The sequence below is a fragment of the Herpailurus yagouaroundi genome, unplaced genomic scaffold (assembly GCF_014898765.1).
Source record: "Herpailurus yagouaroundi ecotype Mexico unplaced genomic scaffold, PumYag 185, whole genome shotgun sequence".
Lineage (NCBI taxonomy): Eukaryota > Metazoa > Chordata > Mammalia > Carnivora > Felidae > Herpailurus > Herpailurus yagouaroundi.
In genome coordinates, this window is record NW_024412416.1 from 21530709 (window position 1) to 21554943 (window position 24235).

Genomic DNA, 24235 nt, shown 5'->3' on the forward strand with positions numbered 1-24235 from the left:
CGAACTCACGGACCGCGAGATTGTGACCTGGCTGAAGTCGGACGCTTAACCGACTGTGCCACGCAGGCGCCCCAGAAAGTAACTCTTTTGAGAGCAGTAATTCTACTGGAAATAATCTTTAGGCAAATTATAGCTTTTTTTTTTTAAACCTGTGAACAAATGTTTTATACTCATTTTAAAATTCTGAACATAGTTGACACTATTAACCTGCTGACAGTAGAGCACTGGCTTATTTGGCTATTAGTGGTATCAGATGTATGCTATTTCAAGTATATGCATCTCATTTACAGTGAAGTCTGGGCCAGAGATAAAAATGAAGCTAAAAACAAAGGGGAAAACCTAGTCTACAGCCAAATAAGCAAGTGTATCTACATACTAGGTATCTGTAAATGCCTTTAGTCTAAATATACCTACAAAATCTTGCAATAAACACACAAATATATAGTAAATATTTTGATAAATTAATGAATGTATGAAATATACTTCCTCGAGTAAGACTTCAGTCAAAAGTTTGTAATTAATAATCCAAATATTTGAGTAGAGAATAAATTACTATTATAAATAAAAATCCAGGGGTTAAAAGTATTTAACACTTTACACATCAAAATAGAAAAGCTGAGGAAAAGTCCAGAATTTTAAAGTTAATCAAATGAACATCTGGACTTTTAAAAACCGAAATTATATGGAACTACTGTTTTCCAGTGAGACCATAAAATGGCAAGAGGGTGATTAAGGAAAAAATTTACTCATATTTTTCTTCATTCTAACTGTACTAGAAATTTTGAAATTTCAAACTAGAATTTGATGTTTCAGAAAAGGAATTAGTTAAAAATACTATGAAATCTATAAAATGTGTTGCACTTACACAATTTTTTGCTAAACTTTTTTCTTTATGACTAGTAAAAAATGGACATCTTATTTTTAAAAGCAGTTTAAGATGTGGAAGAAAGAAAATAAGAACTCCCTTATTGAAAGGGATACATAAGCAATAATCACAGGGGATAAAAACCAAGGTGACTCACATCTCACTAATTCTGTTCCTCAAGTCCCAACATTCTTCTTAAACTTTATTTTGAATTTTAATATAATAAATTCTCAACACTGTTAATCCCTTAATGATTTTATTATAGTTTTCCACACCTGTGTTTCATGGAATTATATGTACTCCTTAGAGTCAAATCCTTGATACAATTAACACACAAATGAAACACACCTGTAATGGCATTGGGTCATCCGTAATAAAGGAAATTTTGAAGTTACTGCAGATCAGCTTTCCCCACAGATCGTACTGACTTGTGTCTGTTGCAATACATTTTCTCACAAAGTTGACTTCATTTACGACAATTTCTCCTTTAAAAAAAAAAATATTGTGTGAGCTACAACTATGCCATAAAATGTCTAGTCACTGTGTGGCCTACAAGGACTACTTCCAGATGATGACAGTAAGAAGGGACGCTTACAGGTGCCAGGCACCATGGGTGTTTCCATCCTCACAACAGTACCAGTAACAGCAAGAGACTGCCCCCCATTTATAAGTACAGAAATTGAGGCACAAAGAGCTTAGGGGTCTGAGATGGTTCAACCAGAAAAGCTGAAACTGAGCCTGCATTCTTTAATACTATGTGATACTGCCTTCCACTATCATTTACTGAAAGGCATTCTGGAGAAGAAATAAACTATACTCCTTCAGAGTATTACTGGATGGAATATTTGTGTTTTATTAACATGTGATTTTACATCCCAAACCAATGTCTTTGACTCCTTTCCTAAGGGATGAGAAACAGACTTTGGGTTTAACCCAAAAATTAATAATGTAATCTATTATTGGTAAATAGGGTTCAGGATGGCAAGGTAGGAAGATCCTGAACTCACCTCCTCTCACGAACAGAGTTTATAGCTACATGTAGATAATTTCCTGTTAAAAACAAAAAAACAAAAAAGTAAAGGCAGGGCACCTGGGTGGTTCAGGTGGTTAAACGTCCAACTTTGGCTCAGGTCACCATCTCATGGTTCATGAGTTCAAGCCCACAATGGGTTCTCTGCTGTCAGTGGAGAGCCTGCTTGGTATCCTCTGTCTTCCTGTCTCTCTGCCCTACCCCTGCTCACATGCACACACTCTCAAAAATTAATAAACATTTTAAAATATTTTTTAAAAACCCAACAACACCTGAAGGCTGAGTGATGGCTATACATTGGGCAAATGAGAACGAAACCATATCGAAGCAGGTAAGAGAGGGTGGGGCATCCCTGCATGGTGACCCATGATGAGGATGGAACTCAAAACCCAGAGGCTCTCCCTGAAGAGTAAAGAGTTCAAATGTTACACATCAGGCATCCCAAGTTTTTTTTTTTTTTTTTTTCCAACGTTTATTTATTTTTGGGACAGAGAGAGACAGAGCATGAACGGGGCAGGGGCAGAGAGAGAGGGAGACACAGAATCGGAAACAGGCTCCAGGCTCTGAGCCATCAGCCCAGAGCCTGACGCGGGGCTCGAACTCACGGACCGCGAGATCATGACCTGGCTGAAGTCGGATGCTTAACCGACTGCGCCACCCAGGCGCCCCAGGCATCCCAAGTTTTAAGGCAATCCTTAAAGAGACAAGACCTCAAAACAAGAAACTCTGAAAACCAATGAGGCTTGTGTCTCAATAAGACCCATAAGACCATAGAGATCTGAGAAACTGCCCTTAAAAGACTCAGACACTTAGGACTCACCCACCCGAGGGCCCAGGTCAGAGGCAGCCAATGGTACCCAGACTTAAAGTAAAGGAGGATCACCTGCTTATATTAAAGCGTTGGTCCGAAGGGCAGGCATCTACTCTAACATGCTTATCTAGGAGCCTGCTGGAACATTCTCCCAAAACAGAGACTGGTGGGCACCATTTTTGCACACTCCCTTTGCTGTGTTCCACATCACCAGTATCTCCCAGAAGGGAGCTTTTACATGCATCTGGTGCCGCAAGTTTTGTGGCTGCCAACTAGGGAATGCCTCTTGACTGCCTGGCTCTGGAGGCCAGGGGAGCTTGCATTCTTGGTCCCACAGGACTATAATGATCAATGTTATCCAGAAAGGAGCACATGCCCCTGCCTGGAGCCCTGATTTTTGTGACTGCTGCCAGTGGACATGTCTCCATCATGTGGCCCTGGCAGCCAGTGGGATTTGCACTTTTGGGTCTTTTACAGTCACAGGACTATAACCAAGAGAAAGAGTTCTTGAACAGCTGCCACCCTCAGAGCATAGCAAGAGGCAACAGACCCAGAAGCACAGTCTTTCTGTGAAGGAGGACCGTTAGCTAATCATCACAACTACGGCCTGAGAGGCAGGTTTCTAATTACAGACACATCCAGGGTCTGACTGTAATTCTTTCCAGCGACTGCGGAGGGTGGGCGCTGTCTTTGTGGTCATCCTCTGCAGCACTCCACAGCATCAGTGTCTCCTAGTGGGGAGCTTTACATGTCTCTGGTGCCCTGGTTTTTATGTCTGGAGCCCCAGGTTTTGCAGCTGCTGCCCGAGGATATCCCTTGATCACCTGGCTCTGGTGGCTAGAGCCTTGGCCTGAGGGGCAGGTTTCAGGTTGGCATACAGTTAGTGGTCTACAGAACTGCCCTCGAAGAAAGCAGCCTTGTGGGGGCCATCTTGATGTTCTCCCTCTGCCTTTCTTCAGCCTGCCAGTGTCATCCAGAAAAGTGTTTATTCACTTGTCTAGAGCCCTGATTTTTGTGACTGCTACTCAGGGAAAATCTGCAGATCTTCCGACTCTGGTGGCTAGCAGGGCTTACGCTTGTGGTCCCACAAGACTATATACATTTGCGTATCTTAAAAAGTTGATGCCAGAGGGTTGGCTTCCAGTCAGCCAGAATCTAGGTGCTGAGAACCCCCCTTTGGAACACTGACAGGTTTGGCACATCCTAAACTACTGGAAGCTATTAAAAATATAATAGGCCGTTTGGACAAGCATGACAGTTTGAGAGACAACAAAGAACTGGGGTAGGGGAGAACAGTAAGGTTCACCTCCTCTACAAGGACCCTCCTTCAAGACTGGGAGACGTAGTTGTTTCATCTACTGTATAGAAACCAACACAGAGAGTCGAGGAAAAATGAAGAAACGGGGGAATATTCCAAATGAAAGAACGAGATAAAATCTCAAGAGAAAAAACTTAGTTAAATAGAGGTAAGTAATTTACCTGATAAAGAGTTCAAAGTAATGGTCATAAAGATGCTCACCAAACTGGGGAGAAGAACACACGAACACAATGAGAACTTCAACAAAAAGATGGAAGTTATAAGTACCAAATAGAAGTCACAGAACTGTTGAACACAATAACTGAACCAAAAATACCCCCAGGGGTTCAACAAGAGACTAGATAAAAAAGAAGAACAAATCAGTCAACTCAAAGGCAAGGCAGTAGAACCCACCCAAATCAGAATAGCAAAAAGAAAAAAGAATGGAAAAAGTGAGGACAGCTTAAAGGACTTACTGGATAACATCAAATAGCTAGCATTTACATCACAGGGCTCCTAGAAGAAGAGAAAGGGGGCAGAAATTTTATTGGAAGAAATAATGGCTGAAAATTTCCCTACCTCGGAAAAGAAAATGAACATCCACATCCAGGAAGCTCAGCAAGTTCCCAATAAGAGGAACCCAAATAATTAAAAGCAAAAATGAACTACTGGGACCTCATCAAGATAAAAATCTTCTGCACTGCAAAGGAAACAATCAACAAAACCAAAAGGCAACCGGCATAATGGGAAAAGATATTTGCAAATGACATTTCAGATAAAGGGTTAGTATCCAAAATCTATAAGGAACTTACCAAACTTAATACCTGAAAAACAAACAATCCAGTGAAGAAACTGGCAGAAGACATGAATAGACACTTTTCCAAAGAAGACATCCGATGGCCAACAGACACATGAAAAGATGCTCAATGTCACTTATCGTCAGGGAAACAGAAATCAAAACCATACTGAGATACCACCTCACACCGTCAGAGTGGCTAATATCAACAACTCAGGAAACAACAGATGCTGAAGAGGATGTGGAGAAATGGGAACCCTTGTGCACTGTTGGTGGGAATGCAAACTGGTGCAGCCACTCTGGAAAACAGTGTGGAGGTTCCTCAAAAAATTAAAAATAAAACTATCCTATGACCCAGCAATTGCACCAGTAATTTATCCAAGGAATACAAGAGTGCTGATTCATAGGGGCACATGTACCCCAATGTTTATAGCAGTGCTTTCAACAATAGCCAAATTATGGAAAGAGCCTAAATGTCCATGAACTGATGAATGGATAAAGAAGATGTGGTTTATAAGGTGCCTGAGTGGCTCTTAGGCTCAGGTCATGCTCTTACAGTTCAGGAGTTCAAGCTCTGCAAAGGGCTCTGTGCTGAAAGATGTGGTTTATATATATATGATGGAATACTACTTGGCAATGAAAAAAAAAGAATGAAATCATGCCATTTGCAGCAATGTGGATGGAACTGAAAGGCATTATGGTGAGTGAAATAAGTCAGTCAGAGAAGGAGAGATATCATATGTTTTCACTCATATGCAGATCTTGAGAAACTTAACAGAAGACCATGGGGGAAGGGAAGGGGAAAAAATAGTTACAAACAGAGAGGGAGGGAGGCAAACCATAAGAGACTCTTAAATACAGAGAACAAACAGGGTGGATGGGGGGTGGGGAGAGGGGCAAATGGGTGATGGGCATCGAGGAGGGCACTTGTTGGGATGAGCACTGGGGGTTGTATGTAAGCAATGAACCACGGAAATCTACCCCCAACACCAAGAGCACACTTTACACACTGTATGTTAGCCAATTTGACAATAAATTATATTTGAAAAAAAAAAGAGAGAGAAACCCAAAGAGACCCATGCCAAGACACATTACAATTACAATGTCAAAAGATAAAAACAAGTATAGAATATTAAAAGCAACAAGGGAAGGGGTGGCTCAGTTGGTTGAGCATCTGACTTTGGCTCAGGTCATGATCTCACATTCCTGAGTTCAAGCCCTGCATCAGGCTCTAAGCTGTCAGCACAGAGCCTGCTTTGCATCCTCTGTCTCCCTCTCTGTCTCTGACTCTCTCTCTCTGACAAGAGAAAACAATTTGCTATTACAAGGGAAACCCCATAAGGCCATCAGACCTTTCAGCAGAAACTGCACAGGCCAGAAGAGAGGACACCATATATTCAAAGTGCTGAAAATTCTTTTGACTTAGAATACTCTACACAGCAAAGTTACTGTTTAGAAGTGGATAAAAAATTTTCCAGACAAACAAAAGCTAAAGAAGTTTATCATCACTAAACTGGCTTTACAAGAAATGTTAAAGGGACTTCTTTAAGCTGAAAAGGGCACTAATTAATAACAAGAACACATATGAAAGAATACACCTCACTGAAAAAATAAACACATAGTAAAGGTAGGGGATTAGTTACTTCTTTTTTGGTAGTGGATTAATTACTTCTAAAGCTACTAAGAAGGTTAAAAGACAAAAGTAATAAAAGGAACTAAAACTGCAATATTTAGTTATGGGATACAGAAGATAAAGAAATGTAAAACGTGACTTCGAAAACAAAATGTGGGTGGGAACAGTAATAATGTTGAGCTCTACAATGGGATCAGACTTAAGTTGTTATCAACTTAAAACAGACTGTTTATAGACAGAAGTTATTATATGCAAGCCTCATGGTAACCACTAATCAAAAACCTATAGTAAATACACAAAAGATACAGAGAAAGGAATATAAGCTTACCATTAAAGTCATCAAACCACAAAGGAAAAGAGCAAGAGAAGAAAGGAACAGAGAGGAACTTATAAAAACTGCCAGAAAACAATTTAACAAAATGGCAATAAACATATACCTCTCTGTAATTACTTTAAATGTAAATGGGCTAAATGCTCCAATCAAAAGATATAGAGTGGATGAACGGATAAAAAAAAAAAAAACAAGAACCATCTATACACTAACTATCATAGACTCACAGACTGAAAAAGAAGGATGCAACAAGGGATTTTCCATACAAATGTAAACCAAAGGTGGGGTAGCTCTACTTATCCCAGGCAAAACAGACTTTAAAACAGACTGTGATAACAGACAAATAAGAGTTTTACACAATGATAAAAAGGTCAACCAGAAGATATAATATTTATAAATACTTATGCATCCAACAGAGGAGCACTGAAATATATAAAGAAAATATTAACAGACCTATAGGGGAAAAATAAGGCAGCAATATAGTAATAGCTGGGGACTCTATTACTGCCACAAGAAAAGAAAATTATAGGTCCATATCCCTGATGAGCACATATGTAAAAATCCTCAACAAAATACGTGCAAACTGAAAAATTCAACAATAATACATTAAAAGAACCATATACCACGATCAAGTGGGATTTATTCTAGGGATCCAAGGATGGTTCAACACCCGCAAATCAGTCAATGTGATACACATTAACAAACCGAAGGATAAAAATCGTGTAATTATCTCAATAGATGCAGGAAAAGAATCTGACAAAGTTCAACATCCATTTACAATAAAAACTCTCAACAGATACAGAGGCAAACATACCTTTACATAATAAAGGCCATATATGACAAGCCCACAGCTAACATCATACTCAATAGTGAAAAACTGAAAGCTTTTCCTCTAAAATCAGTAACAAAACAAGGATGCACACTCTTGCCATTTTTATTCAATGTAGTACTGGAACTCCAAGCCACAGAAACTAGGTAAGAAAAAAAAAAAAAGTCATCTAAACTGAAAATGAAGTAAAAGTGTCACTATTTGCAGATGACATGATATATATACATATATACAGAAGAACACCTTAAAGATTTCATCAGAAAACTGCTAACTGTAATAAATGAATTCAGTAAGGTTGTGGGATCCAAAATCAATACACAAAAACCTGTTATATTTCCATATATTAATAATGAACTATCAGAGAAATTAAGGAAACAATCTTATTTACAATTACATCGTAAGGAATAAAATACCCAGGAATAAATGTAACCAAAGAAGTAAAAAATTTGTATATTGAAGACTATAAGATATTAATGAAAAAAAACTGAAAATGACACAAATAAATGGAAAGATATCTCATGTCCACGATTGGAAGAATTAATATTTTTAAAAGGTCCAGTCTACCCAAAGAAATATACAAATTCAATGCAATCTATATCAAAATTCCAGTGGCATTTATCACGGAAACAGAACAAGCAATCTTAAAATCTGTATGGAGCCATTAAAGACCCCAAAAAGCCAAAGCAATCCTGTAAAAGCACAAAGCTGAAGGTGTGATGCTCCCTGATGTCAACCTATATTACAAAGCTATAGTAATTAAAGTAATACGGCACTGGTAAACAGACACATAAATCAATGGAACAGAATAGACAACCCAGAAATAAACCCACGCATACGTGATCAATTAATTTATAACAAAGGAGCCAAGAATATATACTGGGGAAAGCACAGTCTCTTTCGTAAATGGTGTTTAGAAAATTAGATAGCCAGGTCACCTGGATGGCTCAGTCAGTTGAGCGTCTGACTCTTGATTTTGGCCCAGGTCACAATCCCAGGGTCGTGGGATCGAGCCCCACATCGGGCTCCACACTGAGTGTGAAGCTGCTTAAGATACTCACTCCCTCTGCCCCTCTTCCACACTCACCTGTTCTAAAACAAAAAAATTTTAAAAAGAAAGAAAATTAGGGGCGCCTGGGTGGCTCAGTTGGTTAAGGGTCCGACTTTGGCTCAGGTCATGATCTCACAGTTCGTGAGTTCGAGCCCCATGTTGGGCTCTGTGCTCACAGCTCAGAGCCTGGAGCCTGCTTCATGTTCTATGTCTCCTCTCTCTGCCCCTCCCCCACTCATGCTGTCTCTGTCTCTCAAAAATAAACAAACATTAAAAATTAAAAAAAAAAATTAGATAGTGACATACAAGGGAATGAAACTGAACCACTATCTTACATCATACACAAAAAATTAACCTAAAATGGATTAAAGACTTGACAGAGAAAGACAGATACCATATGTTTTCACTCATATGTGGATCTTGAGAAACTTAACAGAAAACCATGGGGGAAGGGAAGGGGAATAAAAAGTTACACAGAGGGAGGGAGGGAGGCAAACTCTAAGAGACTCTTAAATACAGAGAACAAACTGAAGGTTGATGGGAGGTGGGAGAGAGGGAAAAGTGGGTGATGGGCATTGAGGAGGGCACTTGTTGGGATGAGCACTTGGTGTTGTATGGAAGCCAATTTGACAATAAATTAAAAAAAAAAAAAAGACTTGAATAGAAGACCTGAAACCATAAAACTCCTAGAAGAAAACATAGGCTGTAATCTCTTTAACATAGGCCTTGGTGATAATTTTTTTAATCTGACACCAAAAGGGCAACAAAAAGCAAAAACAAACAAGTAGGACTACATCAAACTAAAAAGCTTCTGCACAGCAAAAGAAACTATCAACAGAATAAAAGGCAGCCTAATGAATGAAAGAAAATACCTTCAAATTATATATATGAGGCTAACACCCAAAATATATAAAGAACTCATATAATTCAACAGCAAAACAAAACCAAACCTGATTTAAAAAATGGGCAGAAGATCTGAATAAATATTTCTCCAAAGACATACAGATAGCCAACAGGAAAATGAAAAGATGCTCTACATCATTAATCATCAGGGAAGTGCAAATCAAAAGAACAATGAGGTATCACCTCGCACCTGTTGAAATGGCTATTACCAAAGAGATTAGAAATAACAAGTGTTGGCGAGGATGTAGAGAAAAGGTAATCCTTGTACACTACTGGTGAGAATGTAAACTGGTGCAGATACTGTGGAAAACAGTATAAAGGTTCCTCAAAAATTAAAAATAGAACTACCCTATGATCCAGCAGTTCCACCTTTGTGTATTCATCCAGAGAAAATGAAAACATAACTTGAAAAGATATTTGCACCCACATGTAGCTGCAGCATTATTTACAATAGCCAAAATATGGAAACAATGTAAGTGTCCATCAATGGACAAATGGATACAGAAGATGTGATACACACACACACACAGACACATACACACAGGATTATTATTCAGTCAAAAAAGAAAATGAAATCTTGACATTTGCAACAACATGCTTGCACCTTGGGGGCATTATGCTAAGAGAAATAAGTCAAAGACAAATATTGCATAATCTGTCTTATATATGGAATCTAAAAAACAAACAAACAAACAAACAAACAAACAAGAACAATCCAAGGTCTTAGGTACAGAGAAGAATTAGTTTGCCAGAGGTGGAGGATGGGAGAAATGGGTGAGAACAGTTTTTCGTTTTTTAAATAAATTGAATTAAAAAAAATTTTTTTAAATAAGGTACATTCCACAAAGCTAAAGTGAGTTTCTCTGCGCACCCAAATTTGAACTTACCCGGCAATAAAACTTTAAAATATAGTTTTAGAGTTAAAAGCGAAGATTAAAGAAAGAAACATAAGAGGTCAAAACAAAATTTATAATGTGCTTTGACAGGAATTTAAAGTGTGGTCATCATTAAAATAAACCTTAATTTCAAGATCTAATAAACAGACCCAAGGACACCTTTAAGCAATTCACCTCCAGAGTCAATGGTAAACAAGTGAGGGTACTGATCTACTTCATCTACACTATCATTATGAAAACCTTAACAGTGGTGGTAGAACCTGTTTGCGGACAGGCCCCAAATACTTACCAATTCAAGAATGCAACTATAGTCTCAAAACGATCTTTCTCTCAACAAAACTAATGTTATAGTAAATTTGAATTGCAATAACTTTTATACTTAAAAATGCATAGTATAAGCCTATTATAAGAACAGCAACCTAACATTCACTTGAGGATTTAATTGAAATTTACTCATGTCAAGTTCTCAGCCTATACCATTTTAGTTGTCCATCCTGAAACCAAGCCTCCTTCACATGGCCTGTGAGGCCCTGTGCCTCTCGCCCTCTACCACTGTCCTCCTCACTATCATGCGACAGTGCCCTTTTAATCCTTCTAGGGATCCTACTTCTTCCATCACATGGAGTCTTTGCACGTCTTGTTCCCATTTCCTGGAATATTCTTTTCTTCTCCTTTAGCCTAATCACTTTCTCAGGAATGTCCCCCCCCCCCCCCCACGCCTTGTTTTAATCTCCCTGACTAGATTAAATCCTTCTATCCTAGCATCATACACTTGTAATTCCTAGCATTTACACAGCCACTGTTTATATATATGTGTGTGGATATATGTGTGTATATGTATATATATATGTATATATATATATTAAAATCACTGCCTGTCCCACCCTCAGGATCATATACTTCATGAGAGTAGAAGATGGACTGATTTTTCTTCAATGCTGAAATTTCAGTTCCTAGACAAATGCCTAGGACAAGGCATGATCTGTCATGAGATCCAGCCCCGTGTTGGGCTCTGCATTGAGCATGGAGCCTGCTTAAGATATTCTCATTCTCTCTCTCTCTCTCTCTCCCCCTGTGTGTGCGTGTGTGTCCCTCTCGCTGCTCACTTGTGCTCTCTCTAAAAAAAAATTTTTTCTAAACTAGTAAGAAGAAAATTTTCAGTACTTATTTCTCTATGCTTACATAAAATGAAATGTACTGTATCTAAATACAGGAAGCATAAAAACAGAACTAAAGATTCAAAGTACTACTCTTAACTGGATTCTAATGAGAAAAAAAATTTGAAAAGACAAAAATATACACTGAAACTCATTAAATAGTTCAAATACATAAAATTTAAATCTTCCATAGCTCCTTGAACCCAATGCTTTCCAATAACAGAATGTGAACTAGTGAATACTCAACCTTTCTTCCCACCAAGAAATCTTTGTTACCAATTATAGAGAACCCTTAACTTGAAAAACAAAACAAAAAACAACCCTGCATTAATTATTCACAGTTCTCAGTTCTCAGAGTTAGATGTTACTCCTATAACACTGACTTCTTCAAAGACTAGTGGCTCACAAAGTATAACCTACATCAATCACTTCATGCTGTGCCACTCTTCTTCTTTTTTTTTTTTATTTTTTAATGTTTGTTTATTTTTGAAAGAGACAGAGAGAGTGGGAGAGGGGTAGTGAGAGAGGGAGACACAGAATCGGAAGCAGGCTCCAGGCTCTGAGCTGTCAGCACAGAGCCCAACACGGGGCTTGAACTCACGAACTGCAAGGTCATGACTTGAGCCGAAGTCAGACACTCAACCAACTGAGCCACCCAGGCACCCCTGTGCCACTCTTCTTAACTAGCTAACTCACTTGCCCAAAGACTTCAAACAGTGCTACAAAAATTCATTCATTTGTAACGCTAAAGATTCATATATATTTCTTATGAATGTTATATTCAAAAGTTTACTTAAAAAATAGCTATGCCACAAGATTTTAGGTTTCTGAGAAGGGCAGAGAATGTAATATTGGACAGAAAGAGATGGGAGGTCTTGTGGGACAGGACATGGCAACTTCATTAGTACCATCAGTCAATTGTATTTATGATGCACACGTTCTAGAACAGCCCTTCTTCTCTAGCAACATGATTCTCTTACTGATGGCACAAATGTAAAATGTCAAGTCCATGAATGCAGTTGAGAATGAGACAAAGATAAAAAGAGAATACACTTAATGTGTCCAGACCTGGTTTTTGTAAGTAACACTTTACTGAAACATATCCATGCTTATTTGTTTGTGTATTATCTATGACTCCTTTCATTGGACAAAGGCAGCACTGAGTGCTTGCAAAAGAGAATTTATGGCCTGCAAAGTTGAAAACATTTATTGTCTGATACTTTACAGAAAGTCTGCCTTCCCCTGTGCTAGACATGGTTACTTAAGTGAGAACTTTCACATATACACAGATGGATGCAGACATAAAGAGATGGGTATATACTTGGGTTACTAGTACACTTGCATATTTTCTACTCTGTCCCCTCCAGGCCTAAAAGCACATTCAGCACACAGATCTTGGTATTTAAGACCATTCTCCAACAGAAGGAACTAGAGCTCCTTGCGAAAACAGCTAATTCCAGGGCCAGGGCAGAGAAAACAAAAAGAGGAGTTGGGAGTCTTTGGTAGTTCCAGAATGCCAGAAAGTAAGGAAGGAAAATAGGGGGTGAGGGAAGACATTTCAAAACGATACACCAACACAAAAGAATTCATCAAACTATCAGTAAAAATGGAGAAACTGTCAGACTAAAGACACTAAGGAGACATAATGACTAAATGCAATACAGTATCCCAGACGTCATCTTGGAACAAGCAACAGACATCAGTGGAAAGACTATGGAAATGTGAATAAAACTTGCGATTTAGTTAATAACAATACTAATTTTTTAATTTAGCTCAATTTAACAAGGTTATGTAAGATGTTAACATTAGGAAAAGTTAGGTGAACAGTATATGTTAACTATCTGCACTCTTATACAACTCTTTTATAAATCCCAGTTTATTTAAAAGTAAAACAGAAAAAACTGGACAAGAAATAGAAAAGTAACAACAACAAAAGTGGAACAGGGGGACTCTATGCTATGGTCTTTTAAGGAAACTTAAGTGTCACACAGCTCTGAGCAGAAAATGGGAATAAGCCCTTGGGAGAGAAAGAGCAGTAGGGCAGGATGGGGCAGGGGAAGAAAAGGAGGGCACTTCTGGGGAGATGCTCTATTTGGGTCTTATTATTATAAATGTATAATTAAGTGTCAAGTTAACCTGGCTTGAGTTTTACTTGATGACACTAAATTATGTTCATTCACATGGAATCAGTCTTTAAAATGGTTGGGTCATGTAACTCGGCTGTCTGCTCTCACAATAATTTTCTGCTTATGCTTAGTAAGAAAGAAGAAACACTGGGTAGGAGTTGTTAAAGCTACTATGTACTGCAGTGCTGTGGGCCACAACACTAGCTTACAAACAAGAAAGAAAAAGATACAAAATGGCCTTTTCCTAGAGAGCACAGATACATAAATAGAAGAGTCCTGGACTGTCCTTGGTGTGTCTTGAATTAGTGACCCGTGAGGAAAAAAAACACCTAACAAAAGCTTCAAAACTCCAGGAGACCATGAAGTTTTCCCAGAGACCGCGCTCCTGCGCTTCTCAGGCGGCAGAGCAGTGCTGTGCTGGAAGGCTTGCACTGGCTCATGAGAACCATCGAGTTCTTCCTCCCCCCACACCCTCCACCCCCAGCTCTGTGCTCCCAAGTTGACAGCCTGCAATCAGCCCTGGTGGGAGTGTTTTCACCACCAAGCACTTTCCAGCACACCACTGAAGGGAAGCCACAGGGAGGCCTCATAGAAGACAAAGTAGGAAACTGGCTTCACTGTGGGGTAAGCAGAAGGCACCACAGAAAAAGCTATCTAAATCAGAAGATGATAGGTCAAGAGTTTCTACTACCACCTGGGAAGGAATCAAGAAATCATCAAAAAATTTGCTTTCTTAAGACCCTTCCATGTGTAAAAATAAGTAAGAAAGGAAATAAAATTAATAAATCTCCAAAAATAGTATAGCTAAGTTTTTAACTCCTGGAGAACCAAAGAATTTCATATTATCTTTCACGATACCTTACACATTTAGAAAATCAATCCATTTTTGATGAATAAAATTTAATTTTCTCATACATTTTATCTTGGAAAATAGTTTAAGACAAAACTTTACTGTGTAGAGTGGCTAATTAACCTATAGAATGTATTTAGGCCAAAGCAGAATTCAATATATGGCTTTACATACGGTGACTGGCTGTCTGGAACTGAGGGGAGGCTCGGCATACAGCACTTTCAGCACTAATACAGGACAGTCATGAGCAAAGTGGGACCAGTTGTTAACCTTAGCTATAGATAAATTCAGGAATTTAAGTGGCCTAAAAATTACTAATGGAGGTTGAAACTATACAGAAGACAAACACATTGTTACTTATATGTAACAACATGTGCAACTCTGATGCCCTCGTGGACACTAAAGAGTCCAATTTTGCAGGTCACACAATACAAAAAAGCATGTAATCAAGCAGCACCTCCAGCAGGTGCCACCCACAACGTGGGCTGAAGGACGGTTAGAAGTACAGACTCTGGGAAGAAACCAGAAGGAAATCTTGCAGGCAGAAGAGGACTGAGACAGAGAGAACATGTGATAAAATAGTAACAAAGGCCTACACAAACAGGCATTTGGAAGGGAGAAAGGAAGCAGCCTGACTGAAGCAAGTATCAACACTGGGAAATGGTGCAGAGGTCAGCAAGGTGGAGTGTTAGCAAATTATAGAGGTTACAGAATTTGGATTTTATCCTGGGTAAGCAGGATTTTACCTGTGCAGGTTCACGAAGAGTTTCTGAGCAGAAGCTAAGGTACAAAGAGACTGGTGGTCAGAAGTGAGGAAGCGAGTAACAAAATGCTGGTTTATGGTACCGCAGTAGCAGCCTAAGGACAACAGCCCTGAAGGTTCTATAGGTGAGGGACAAACACAATGGTTACACGGTACACTGCACCAAATGGAGTTATAAGTCCTTCGGGGCTTTCAAAAGTAACGTAGGTATGAATTAAAATACTACAGAAAATCAGCCTACAATCATCTCTAAAGCCTATCTACAAAAGGGTATTAAAAAACAACACAAAGGGGCACCTGGGTGGCTCAGCTGGATAAGCATCTGACTCTTGATTCCGGCTCAGGTCATGATCTCAGTCTGTGGGACTGAGCTCTAAGTCGGGCTCTGCGCTGGCAGTGTGGAGCCTGCTTGGGATTCTCTCTCTTTCTCTCTCTCTACCCCTCCCCAGCTTGTGCTAGCTCATACACATGCTCTCTCTCTCTCTCTCTCAAAATAAACAAACTAAAAAATAAAAATAAAAAACAACACAAAACATAAAACACTTGAGGGGCGCCTGGGTGGCGCAGTCGGTTGAGCGTCTGACTTCAGCCAGGTCACGATCTCGCGGTCCGTGAGTTTGAGCCCCGTGTCGGGCTCTGGGCTGATGGCTCAGAGCCTGGAGCCTGTTTCCGATTCTGTGTCTCCCTCTCTCTCTCTGCCCCTCCCCCGTTCATGCTCTGTCTCTCTCTGTCTCAAAAATAAATAAACGTTGAAAAAAAAATTAAAAAAAAAAAACAACATAAAACACTTGAAAGAGAAAGGGGACCATTAAGGGATTTACAATGCAAGTGAAGACATAAGAACTACAGTGAGGCAGAAAACAAAAACAGTAGATAAAACAGGTCTAAACACTGAATGCATAAAAAAATATATATAAACAAGACATCTACTCAACAAAGGCTATTTTCATTTTCCAGATGGCCCATGGTCGTATGCTTTTCTGATCCGATTACAAAAGACTCAGACAATGAGTGCATTCATTATCGATCTAACAGTTAATCTCAATGCTGAAAAGCTCTGTTGGCATTATAGATGGGAAGGGGAAAGAGCTGAGCAGACACAGCCTTAGCACAGTGGCTGAGGCTTAGCAGGCACTCAAGGTGCAGAGCAGAAGTCATTTCCTGACACCCTCCCCCCAAAAATCTCACTCAGGTGACCCTCCTCTGAGCTCTCTTAACCTCTGCTCTCCTGAAGCATTTCCCCCAATAAACAGAAACTGTCTCATGACAGGACCCCAACTTTTTTAGTTTTTTTACTCCTCTGCCAAACAGTGTGAACATGCATCCAATACCTGAACAATTAACTCATTACTCTTGGCCATAGTGTTCCAAGCCTCAAATCCTCCCTCCCACATCACAGATCCTTAAAAAGATCCTGTTGCAGAATTAGAAGAGACAAAAGGCCATTAAGCCTACTTATTACAAATCTCACAACTTCATGACAAAGCCGCTGGCATTCCACCAGCCTCTGCTTTGGCACAGCCAGCGACAGGAAGTCCACTGCTTCCCAAGACGGTCCATTTTCTGGCAGCTGAGTCGCAAAGTTGCTCAAGTTAGGTCAAAATCTGTCACTGTTGTGGAAAGGGCACAGCCAAGGACAGAGCTCTTTTCACCATTACTAGACAACTTCTAGGTGGACATCCAATCCACCCTCCCTCCAGTTCCAAAGCATAAATCTACCCTAATGTCACCAGGGAGGTCAGGCAGGCCCTGCTGCGTAGTGGTTAAAGGCTCAGGCTGGGAGTTGGGCTCAGAATTCTGGCTCTGCCCTTGCTAGCTGTGCAATACTGGGCAAGTTACTTATATGTAACAACATGTGCAACTATAGTTTTCTCATCTGTCACATGAAGATAATAAACTGGTGCTTCCTGGATAACAGCCTTTATGAGGAATAACCTGGAAACTATATATTAGTTAAGGATCTTAGCTGAAGTGTCAGAAATGTGCGTGGAGCTAGCTAAGGAAAAAGAATTCTGTGGCTTTTGTGTTAGCTGGACTTCAAGGAAAACGAAGCCGAGGAGCTTTAACACCTTTGGAAGTCTCCCCCAGTGGTGTGACTCTGCCTCTCTCCAACATGTGATTTCACTCTTCGGGGCAGGTTTTCTGAACTACGATCACTGGAAGAATTACCAAAAAGTATCTCTTTGCTTAGTACCAATCTGAAAATACCCAGAGGCAGAACTGTGCCCATTCTTGCAGTCTGGGATGGGTTGTTATCCTTGCTGGGGACACTAGAACGCAAGGCTGTGTGGGGATTTGGAAGACCAATGTGTCAAAAGAGAGAGGGTGAAGTTTTCAGAAGACAGTGAAATGACTCTCAGGCAGACAAGATTAATGATGATCTCTGTGTAAGTGCTCATTAATTTGCACCTATGATATTATGAAAACCTCATCAAATTCAGATTCCACAAATTAGGTATACTACAAAAACAATTCAGGCAACCAACACAGAATTCCTAACCTTCTTTATTTTGTTAATTTAAAAACTCCTTTAAAAACACAGCTATTGTCACCATCCTTTAACAGAATATATCTCCACCAGAAGCTGGAAGGACAAAATCCCAGAACATAGGACAATCCTTTAAATCAATTTAGCTCAGCAGCACTTGGGTGGCTCAGTAGGTTAAGTGACTAACTCTTGACTGGCTCAGGTCATGATCTCACGGTTGGTGAGTTTGAGTCCAGCTCTGGGTTCTGCAGTGGCAGGGCAGAGCCTGCTTGGGATTCTCTGTCTCCTCTCTCTCTGCCCCTCTCCCACTTGTGTTCTCTCTCTCTCAAAAATAAACTTAAAAAAATCAATTTAGTTCTATGGAAAAAAGCTGCATTTTCTTAATTTGACCAAGGGCTGGTAAAAACTTCATCCAGGTCTGATGCCAGCCAGACCTTGGAAGACAGTGATATAGGTCACAATCTTCCACCTTGTCCACAGGTCTTGCTGTGATCCAGGCGCACTACTCCCAGCACTTTCCCCATCTAGCACTGAGCTACACTCAGATGCTCAGTGAACTGCCTCACCAGTCCAGCAGCTATCCAAAGATATGAGCATAGTCTGACAGTACTTGGTCTTAACAAATATATGCAGGAACATAGATACACACACATTCATTTAAAAATTCAAACTCTCCCTATTTTCAAAAGGATTGTGGTGATTTTATACATATACAATCATTAAAAGACCAAGACTCCCATAATGCTTGGAAGATGAAGAGAAAGCGTAGACAAAGCCAGCTGCTTTGATAAGGGACTGTATTTCAATTCCAGGCTTACATAATAATTCTCTTAAGAAGTGTGGCTCTGGGAGACAGCAGAGACACATGACATAAAATAAGTCTTCCTCTGACTGCTGAATCTGAGAGTTGGTCTGTCTGCGGGTGTGCATGTCTATGGTAACCATTCAAGATGGTGTTCTAAGGGGTTCTTTTTTTCTTTCCTAAAGTTTACTCATTTTGAGAGAGAAAGAGTAGCATGTGAGCAGCAGAGGGGCAGAGAGAGAGGGAGAGAGACAGAATCCCAACCAGGCTCCTCATTGTCAGCACAGAGCCCGATGCAGGGCTTGATCTCAGGAACAGTGAGATCATAACCCTAGCTGAATTCAAGAGTCACAGGCTGAACCAACTGAGCCAGCCAGGTGCCCCTGAGGGGTTCTTTCATTTAGTCATTCACTCAATCAACATCTCAATGCACTACAATAGACAACACAGCCACAAAGTTGAATTAAGTACAACCTCCATCTCAAGGAAGTTCATGAACCAGGCAAACTGAAAATTCCTAACATAAAGCATAAAGCACAATCTAAATTAAGTGACCAGTGTCTTCTCTTTTCTTCATTTAACAAAAGATGAAGATCGTTTTAAATTTAGCCTTAAGTTCCAACAGAGCACACAGTAACTGCACACAAACAGCTGATTTTGTCTCTAATTTTCATCTGCTTATAAAAGTTCAAACTTCAGGCATCTAAAGTAGGATATCCTTGAATCCAAGGCACTATGCCCAAGCATAACATGCAATACTGTATCTGAACAATTCCTTCTTGTTCTGTGTGCCTATGTAAAGCCACAGGTGACGTGGCCAAGTTTTCTCTTGGTTGCTGACTGTAATGAAGGCAAGAACTATATTATTAAGCCCTTATAGTAAAAGCCTTAATCTAGCCCATGTCTTTAGATCACCAATGCCTCAGTTACTTTTCAACTGCCTTCCCAGATTTCACAGGTGGAGTAGTAGGATGCAGGCCAAAGAAGGAGCAACAGAGGTTCTAGTGGTGGTCAGACATGTCACTCAAGAGGAAAAGCAAGAAAGAGAGACCACAACAGGGTGGTCAGATAGAAACTGGAAGTGTGTGGGAAGGCCAAGAGGAGAAAGTAAGAACAGAAGGGGTGAGGAAGGCAGGCAAAAGACACACTAATCTAGGATTGGCTAAATGTTTTGTAAGAAATAAGTTAGCTGCAAACAGAACCCAGCGTACCAGAGCCATCACATATGTGTACCCAGAGCCAATGCAAGAAAATGTAACACGAATCAGACTATCCAGATTTAACTGCCCTTTCTGGGACAAGTAAACCACTTACAGTCAGGAAATAAGTTTATGTCTTCCCCAGAAAACTGTGACTTTTTAGTAGAGAGGTAAGGTTTTAGCTAATTCTACAGAACCATAATCCTTCACTGTGAAGTCCTTCAAACTCATTGATACTTAGTAACACTTTCATAAGCATTATTTTAAATATAAAACTCAATCTTAAAAAAATCAAGCACTATCATTTGTATGTAAGACATGTTGTTTATTAGAGTCAAATCATAATGTCGGAAGAGGGACATCAAGGCCGAAGAACAGGGCCTATTCAGACAAAGTAAAGGAAGCCAAAGTTCAATAGCTCACAGGCACTCATTCAAGATGAGTACTGTTTCCCACAGCTGACTTTGAAATGCCTGGAGTGACTAAGGCCAAAACAGAGCACGCACAGGGAGCAAAGGTTACTTATTAATTCTATTGTTAATACTAAGGAAAAGTACAAAGGATTATTTAGTACGCCCTGGTAGGATAAAAAGCATTAACAAAATAAAGGCAAAATATTTATAACTAACTCCCATAATAAAGTTAAAAACAGTTTTTAAGAGTTTGCATCTATAATTTTTAAGAGGTTGACGTTTTTAATGTGTTTGTTCCTACCTAACACTTAAAATTTTAAAGCACAAAATTTAAAGTTTCCATATTTGCTCAATTACTACCCATAAAGTTCCAATCATTTTATTAGATTTAGCATTAAGTAACGAGTAAGATTCTTAAATGCTGACGGTAGCCACACAAATTGGTATGTGATTAGATTTCAGGCTTAAAACAGGCTTCCCTAGGGGCGCCTGGGTGGCGCAGTCGGTTGAGCGTCCGGCTTCAGCCAGGTCGCGATCTCGCGGTCCGTGAGTTCCAGCCCCGCGTCGGGCTCTGGGCTGATGGCTCAGAGCCTGGAGCCTGTTTCTGATTCTGTGTCTCCCTCTCTCTCTGCCCCTCCCCCGTTCATGCTCTGTCTCTCTCTGTCCCAGAAATAGATAAACGTTGAAAAAAAAAAAGAAAAAAAAAAAAACAGGCTTCCCTAAGTATCTGGGTACTTCCCTCAATAGTCACATTAAACAACTAACTTTCCTAATTATTGTACCTTGTTATACAATTCAAAATACCAATTAAATATTTTATATGTTTTAAAACTAAGCTCCTATCTACCACAATTCCTACCTCTACCCCTTAGGGTCTTCTAAGGTAAATTTTGCTTTAAACCAGTACTTCTTCACTGGGAGGAAATTTTGCTCCCAGAGGCAAAAAACAAAAAAAAAAATAAGTTTTGGCAACGTCTGGAGACGTTTTGGTTGTTGTAACTAGGAGGTGGAGGAGCGGGGGTGCTGCTGGCATCTGGTGGGCAAAGGCCAGGGATGCTGTTATACACACCCACAGGGCAGCCCCTATAACAAAGAATACTCAGGCCCAAAATGTCAACAGGGCCTCTGTTGGGAAACCCCGTTCTAAACTGAAACAAGTAAATTTGCAAACACAGCTGACACCTTCAAAAAAACAATTGCCAAGTAAGTAATTCAAAGTTCACTAAGCTTTGTTATTGGTATAGAGATCCAGACATAATAAAAGTTGCTCTTCATACCATTAAAATGACGATCTATTAATCATTAATGCATGAAGTTGCAGGCAAGAAGGGCAGAGTACTTTCCCTACCTAAGCAATTAATGATTGCTTAAAAAAATGACCATTTCAGGAGACAAAGAAAGGAAGAAAGAAGACAGTGATGTTCTTGACAGTTTCCTAGGGTGCTTATATTTTCAAAGACAAACATCAAGTTTTTCTGCCCTCCGTCGTTAGGTTTTTAACCGGATAAAGTTTAAAATGAAATAGAAGAAACAAGTTAACCACATGGTACTAGTTGGTAGAATAATCCTGGACCAAAACACATTACTAAAGTGTCCGCTGAAACTCCGATGTTTACCTGGCAAAAGGACCGGTTCCAGTTTTTTAATCTTCGGTTCCGAATTAATCTTATCGTCAGTCTGAAATACATTAGCAAAATAAATCAAGATCAAAACTTTTCCTCCCCCGTGAGATACCAAAGCAAATTTTGTTTTCTAAGTGATGACACATGCAACAGACACATATTGCTCCCGCCCCCTTAAAATCTTTCACATGTTCTACCAGATCTTTTCAAGATCTGTTCAGTATCGATTGGGGAGCCTGACAAAAATATGAAAACGGCCGATGCCGTTTCCAGGTGTTCACATTTATGACAGGTAACCTCTTCACCAGGTGCCCACAAACGATGCACTCATGCCGGCGGCCACCGCGCGGACAATCGCCAGGCGAAGAGCTAAAGAAGTCCGACTCCAAACACTCCCCACACACGGCAAAACTACGGATCACAGGTCTCCGGGCAGAGAAAGGCTGTGGCGAAGTTTTACAAGTTTCCACCGATCCAGTGGGGGCTCCGGAGAAGGTGCGTTTCCCCGCGCCGGGGCTCTGGCAATCGCACGGCTGGGGATAGGGAGACCCGGGGAGCCTCCCGGGGGGGGGGGGGGGGGGCCGGCCCCGGCGGCTCCCCGGAAGCGCCAAGGAGAGGAGCGCTCTCGAGGAGGGGGTTGTTTACCTGGGGCGGCGGCAGGAGGTAGGACCTGAAGGTGGGTCTGGGCGGCTTGAGGGAGAACATGGTGCCGCCGCCTTTTCGCCCCCGCCGGGTCGCAACCCGGGACCCGCCGCGGGCCAGCGGTAGCGCCGACGCCTCCCGACGCCCGCGGGCTCAGAGCTCCCCGTGCGGCCGCCCAGGCCCCGTCTGCGGCCAGCCGGCCCGGGCGGACTGACGGGCGGGGACACGGCGGAGCGCCCGCCCGAGCGGGGAGGAGCCGGGGCAGAGTTGGGTCGACTCGGGCGCCTGGGCCCATCCCCGGAAGGGGCCCGGCGCCCCGCCCCGAGAGACGGTGCGCGCGGGGTCGGCGGCCGGCCGCTCCCGGCCTCTAGGCCGCGCTGGTCCCGGAACGCAAGCCTCGCGCCGCCCGCCTGCTGCCGGGACCTTCAGGGAGCGCGCCGGGGGGAGCGAGGCTCGGCAGCCATCTTGAGAGGACAGCTGGGGAGGGCGCTCCTACGGCGGCCCGCAGGGCTCACTGGGGCCCACAGGGACCTACGGCGGCCCGCGGGAGTCATGGCTGTAGCCGGAGGGGCCGGCGACCTTGGCTCAGAGCTCTCTCGTTTCCTGGCACAGCTCCCTTGACGGCGGCTCATTAGACACCCAGCTCGCGCGAGCATTGTGGTTTTAAGTCGTCGGGAGGAGCCCAGGCATGGGGAAAGGGATTCTGGTGCCCCGGATTCAGCCAGTCACACTGTGCGTCCAGCATGTGAAGGAACCGCACTGGAAAAGTGGACCAGTGCTGCCAGCAGCGACCACGATTAAACGTCTAGCGCAGTCTGGATAAAGCTCCCTTAAAGGTCCTACAGATTGGGAAGATTGTCTTCATCATCCCGTCTGTTGTCTTTGCGCAAAGCTTTGAGACTGGGATATCCTACCAAGCTGAGCTGACTGCTGATTTCCATGGGATGTTGAGACCAGCGTGGGCCTAGGGACTGACATGACATTGGCAGGCAACCCAGACTCCTCAACTTAGTTTATTAACTTTGACCCTCCTTATTAAAATTTAATGTGGATAAAAGATATTAAACAAGTTAACGTCCTTTCTTTTCTCACCCATCCTCACAGGTAAAGACACCTAGTGAGCAGATAAATGATCAAAAACCCAGCAAGAGTGAGGCACTAGCAGTGTGGGGCCTTCATTAGGCAAAGGAACAAAAAATCCGCCTGTTAATTTTGCAGTTAACAATTAGCAGATGAATTTAAGCATATCGAGCACAGGGCATTTCCTAACTCGAAACATATTTCCGAACTGAAGCAGCCTTTGGTGGAGGGGGGCTAGTGATGTATCACTTTGGTGAATCTGTTGGTTGAGAGTTGATCCTTCTTTTCTTCTGAAGAATAAACCCCTAATCCAGCATTTTATAACTAATGTCACAAGGAAGCTCCAGTATGACCATATGAATCATAATCATACTGACAAGTGTTGCTAATTGAAACATTAAAAAAAAACTTGAGATTCAGAAGTTTGCTTTTTCTCTGAAAATAATTTATCCTGGATTTAGAACACTACTGATTTTTCCTGTTAGTTTGTTTGGGTAACACATGATTTCATTTGCTCAGGAACCACAATTGTACTTTAAAATGTTAAGTTCTTTGGGTTATTATGGGTGTTAACACTGTGCATACACATTTAAAAATTTTTATGAATAGTCTGATTTTTCTACTGTAAATGGATTTAAAAAAAAACAAACCAAA

General features: G+C 41.1%; 1 protein-coding gene across 2 annotated transcripts in view; it reads right to left on the minus strand.

The window, feature by feature from the left end:
• Positions 1 to 22796, minus strand: part of MTMR10 (myotubularin related protein 10) — a 55808-nt gene extending 33012 nt beyond the window's left edge. The window contains exons 1-3 of one of the 2 annotated variants that reach the window (XM_040493847.1): positions 22505 to 22796; positions 21854 to 21914; positions 1214 to 1350 (exon numbers count right to left, since the gene is read on the minus strand). In XM_040493847.1, coding sequence (XP_040349781.1) covers positions 1214 to 1350; positions 21854 to 21914; positions 22505 to 22564 — 258 coding nt within the window. In that variant the 5' untranslated portion in view covers positions 22565 to 22796. Of the gene's footprint in view, positions 1 to 1213; positions 1351 to 1872; positions 1916 to 21853; positions 21915 to 22504 lie in introns of those variants that run through there. The other variant, XM_040493848.1, reaches the window with a different exon arrangement.
• Between the last annotated feature and the right edge of the window lie 1439 nt (positions 22797 to 24235).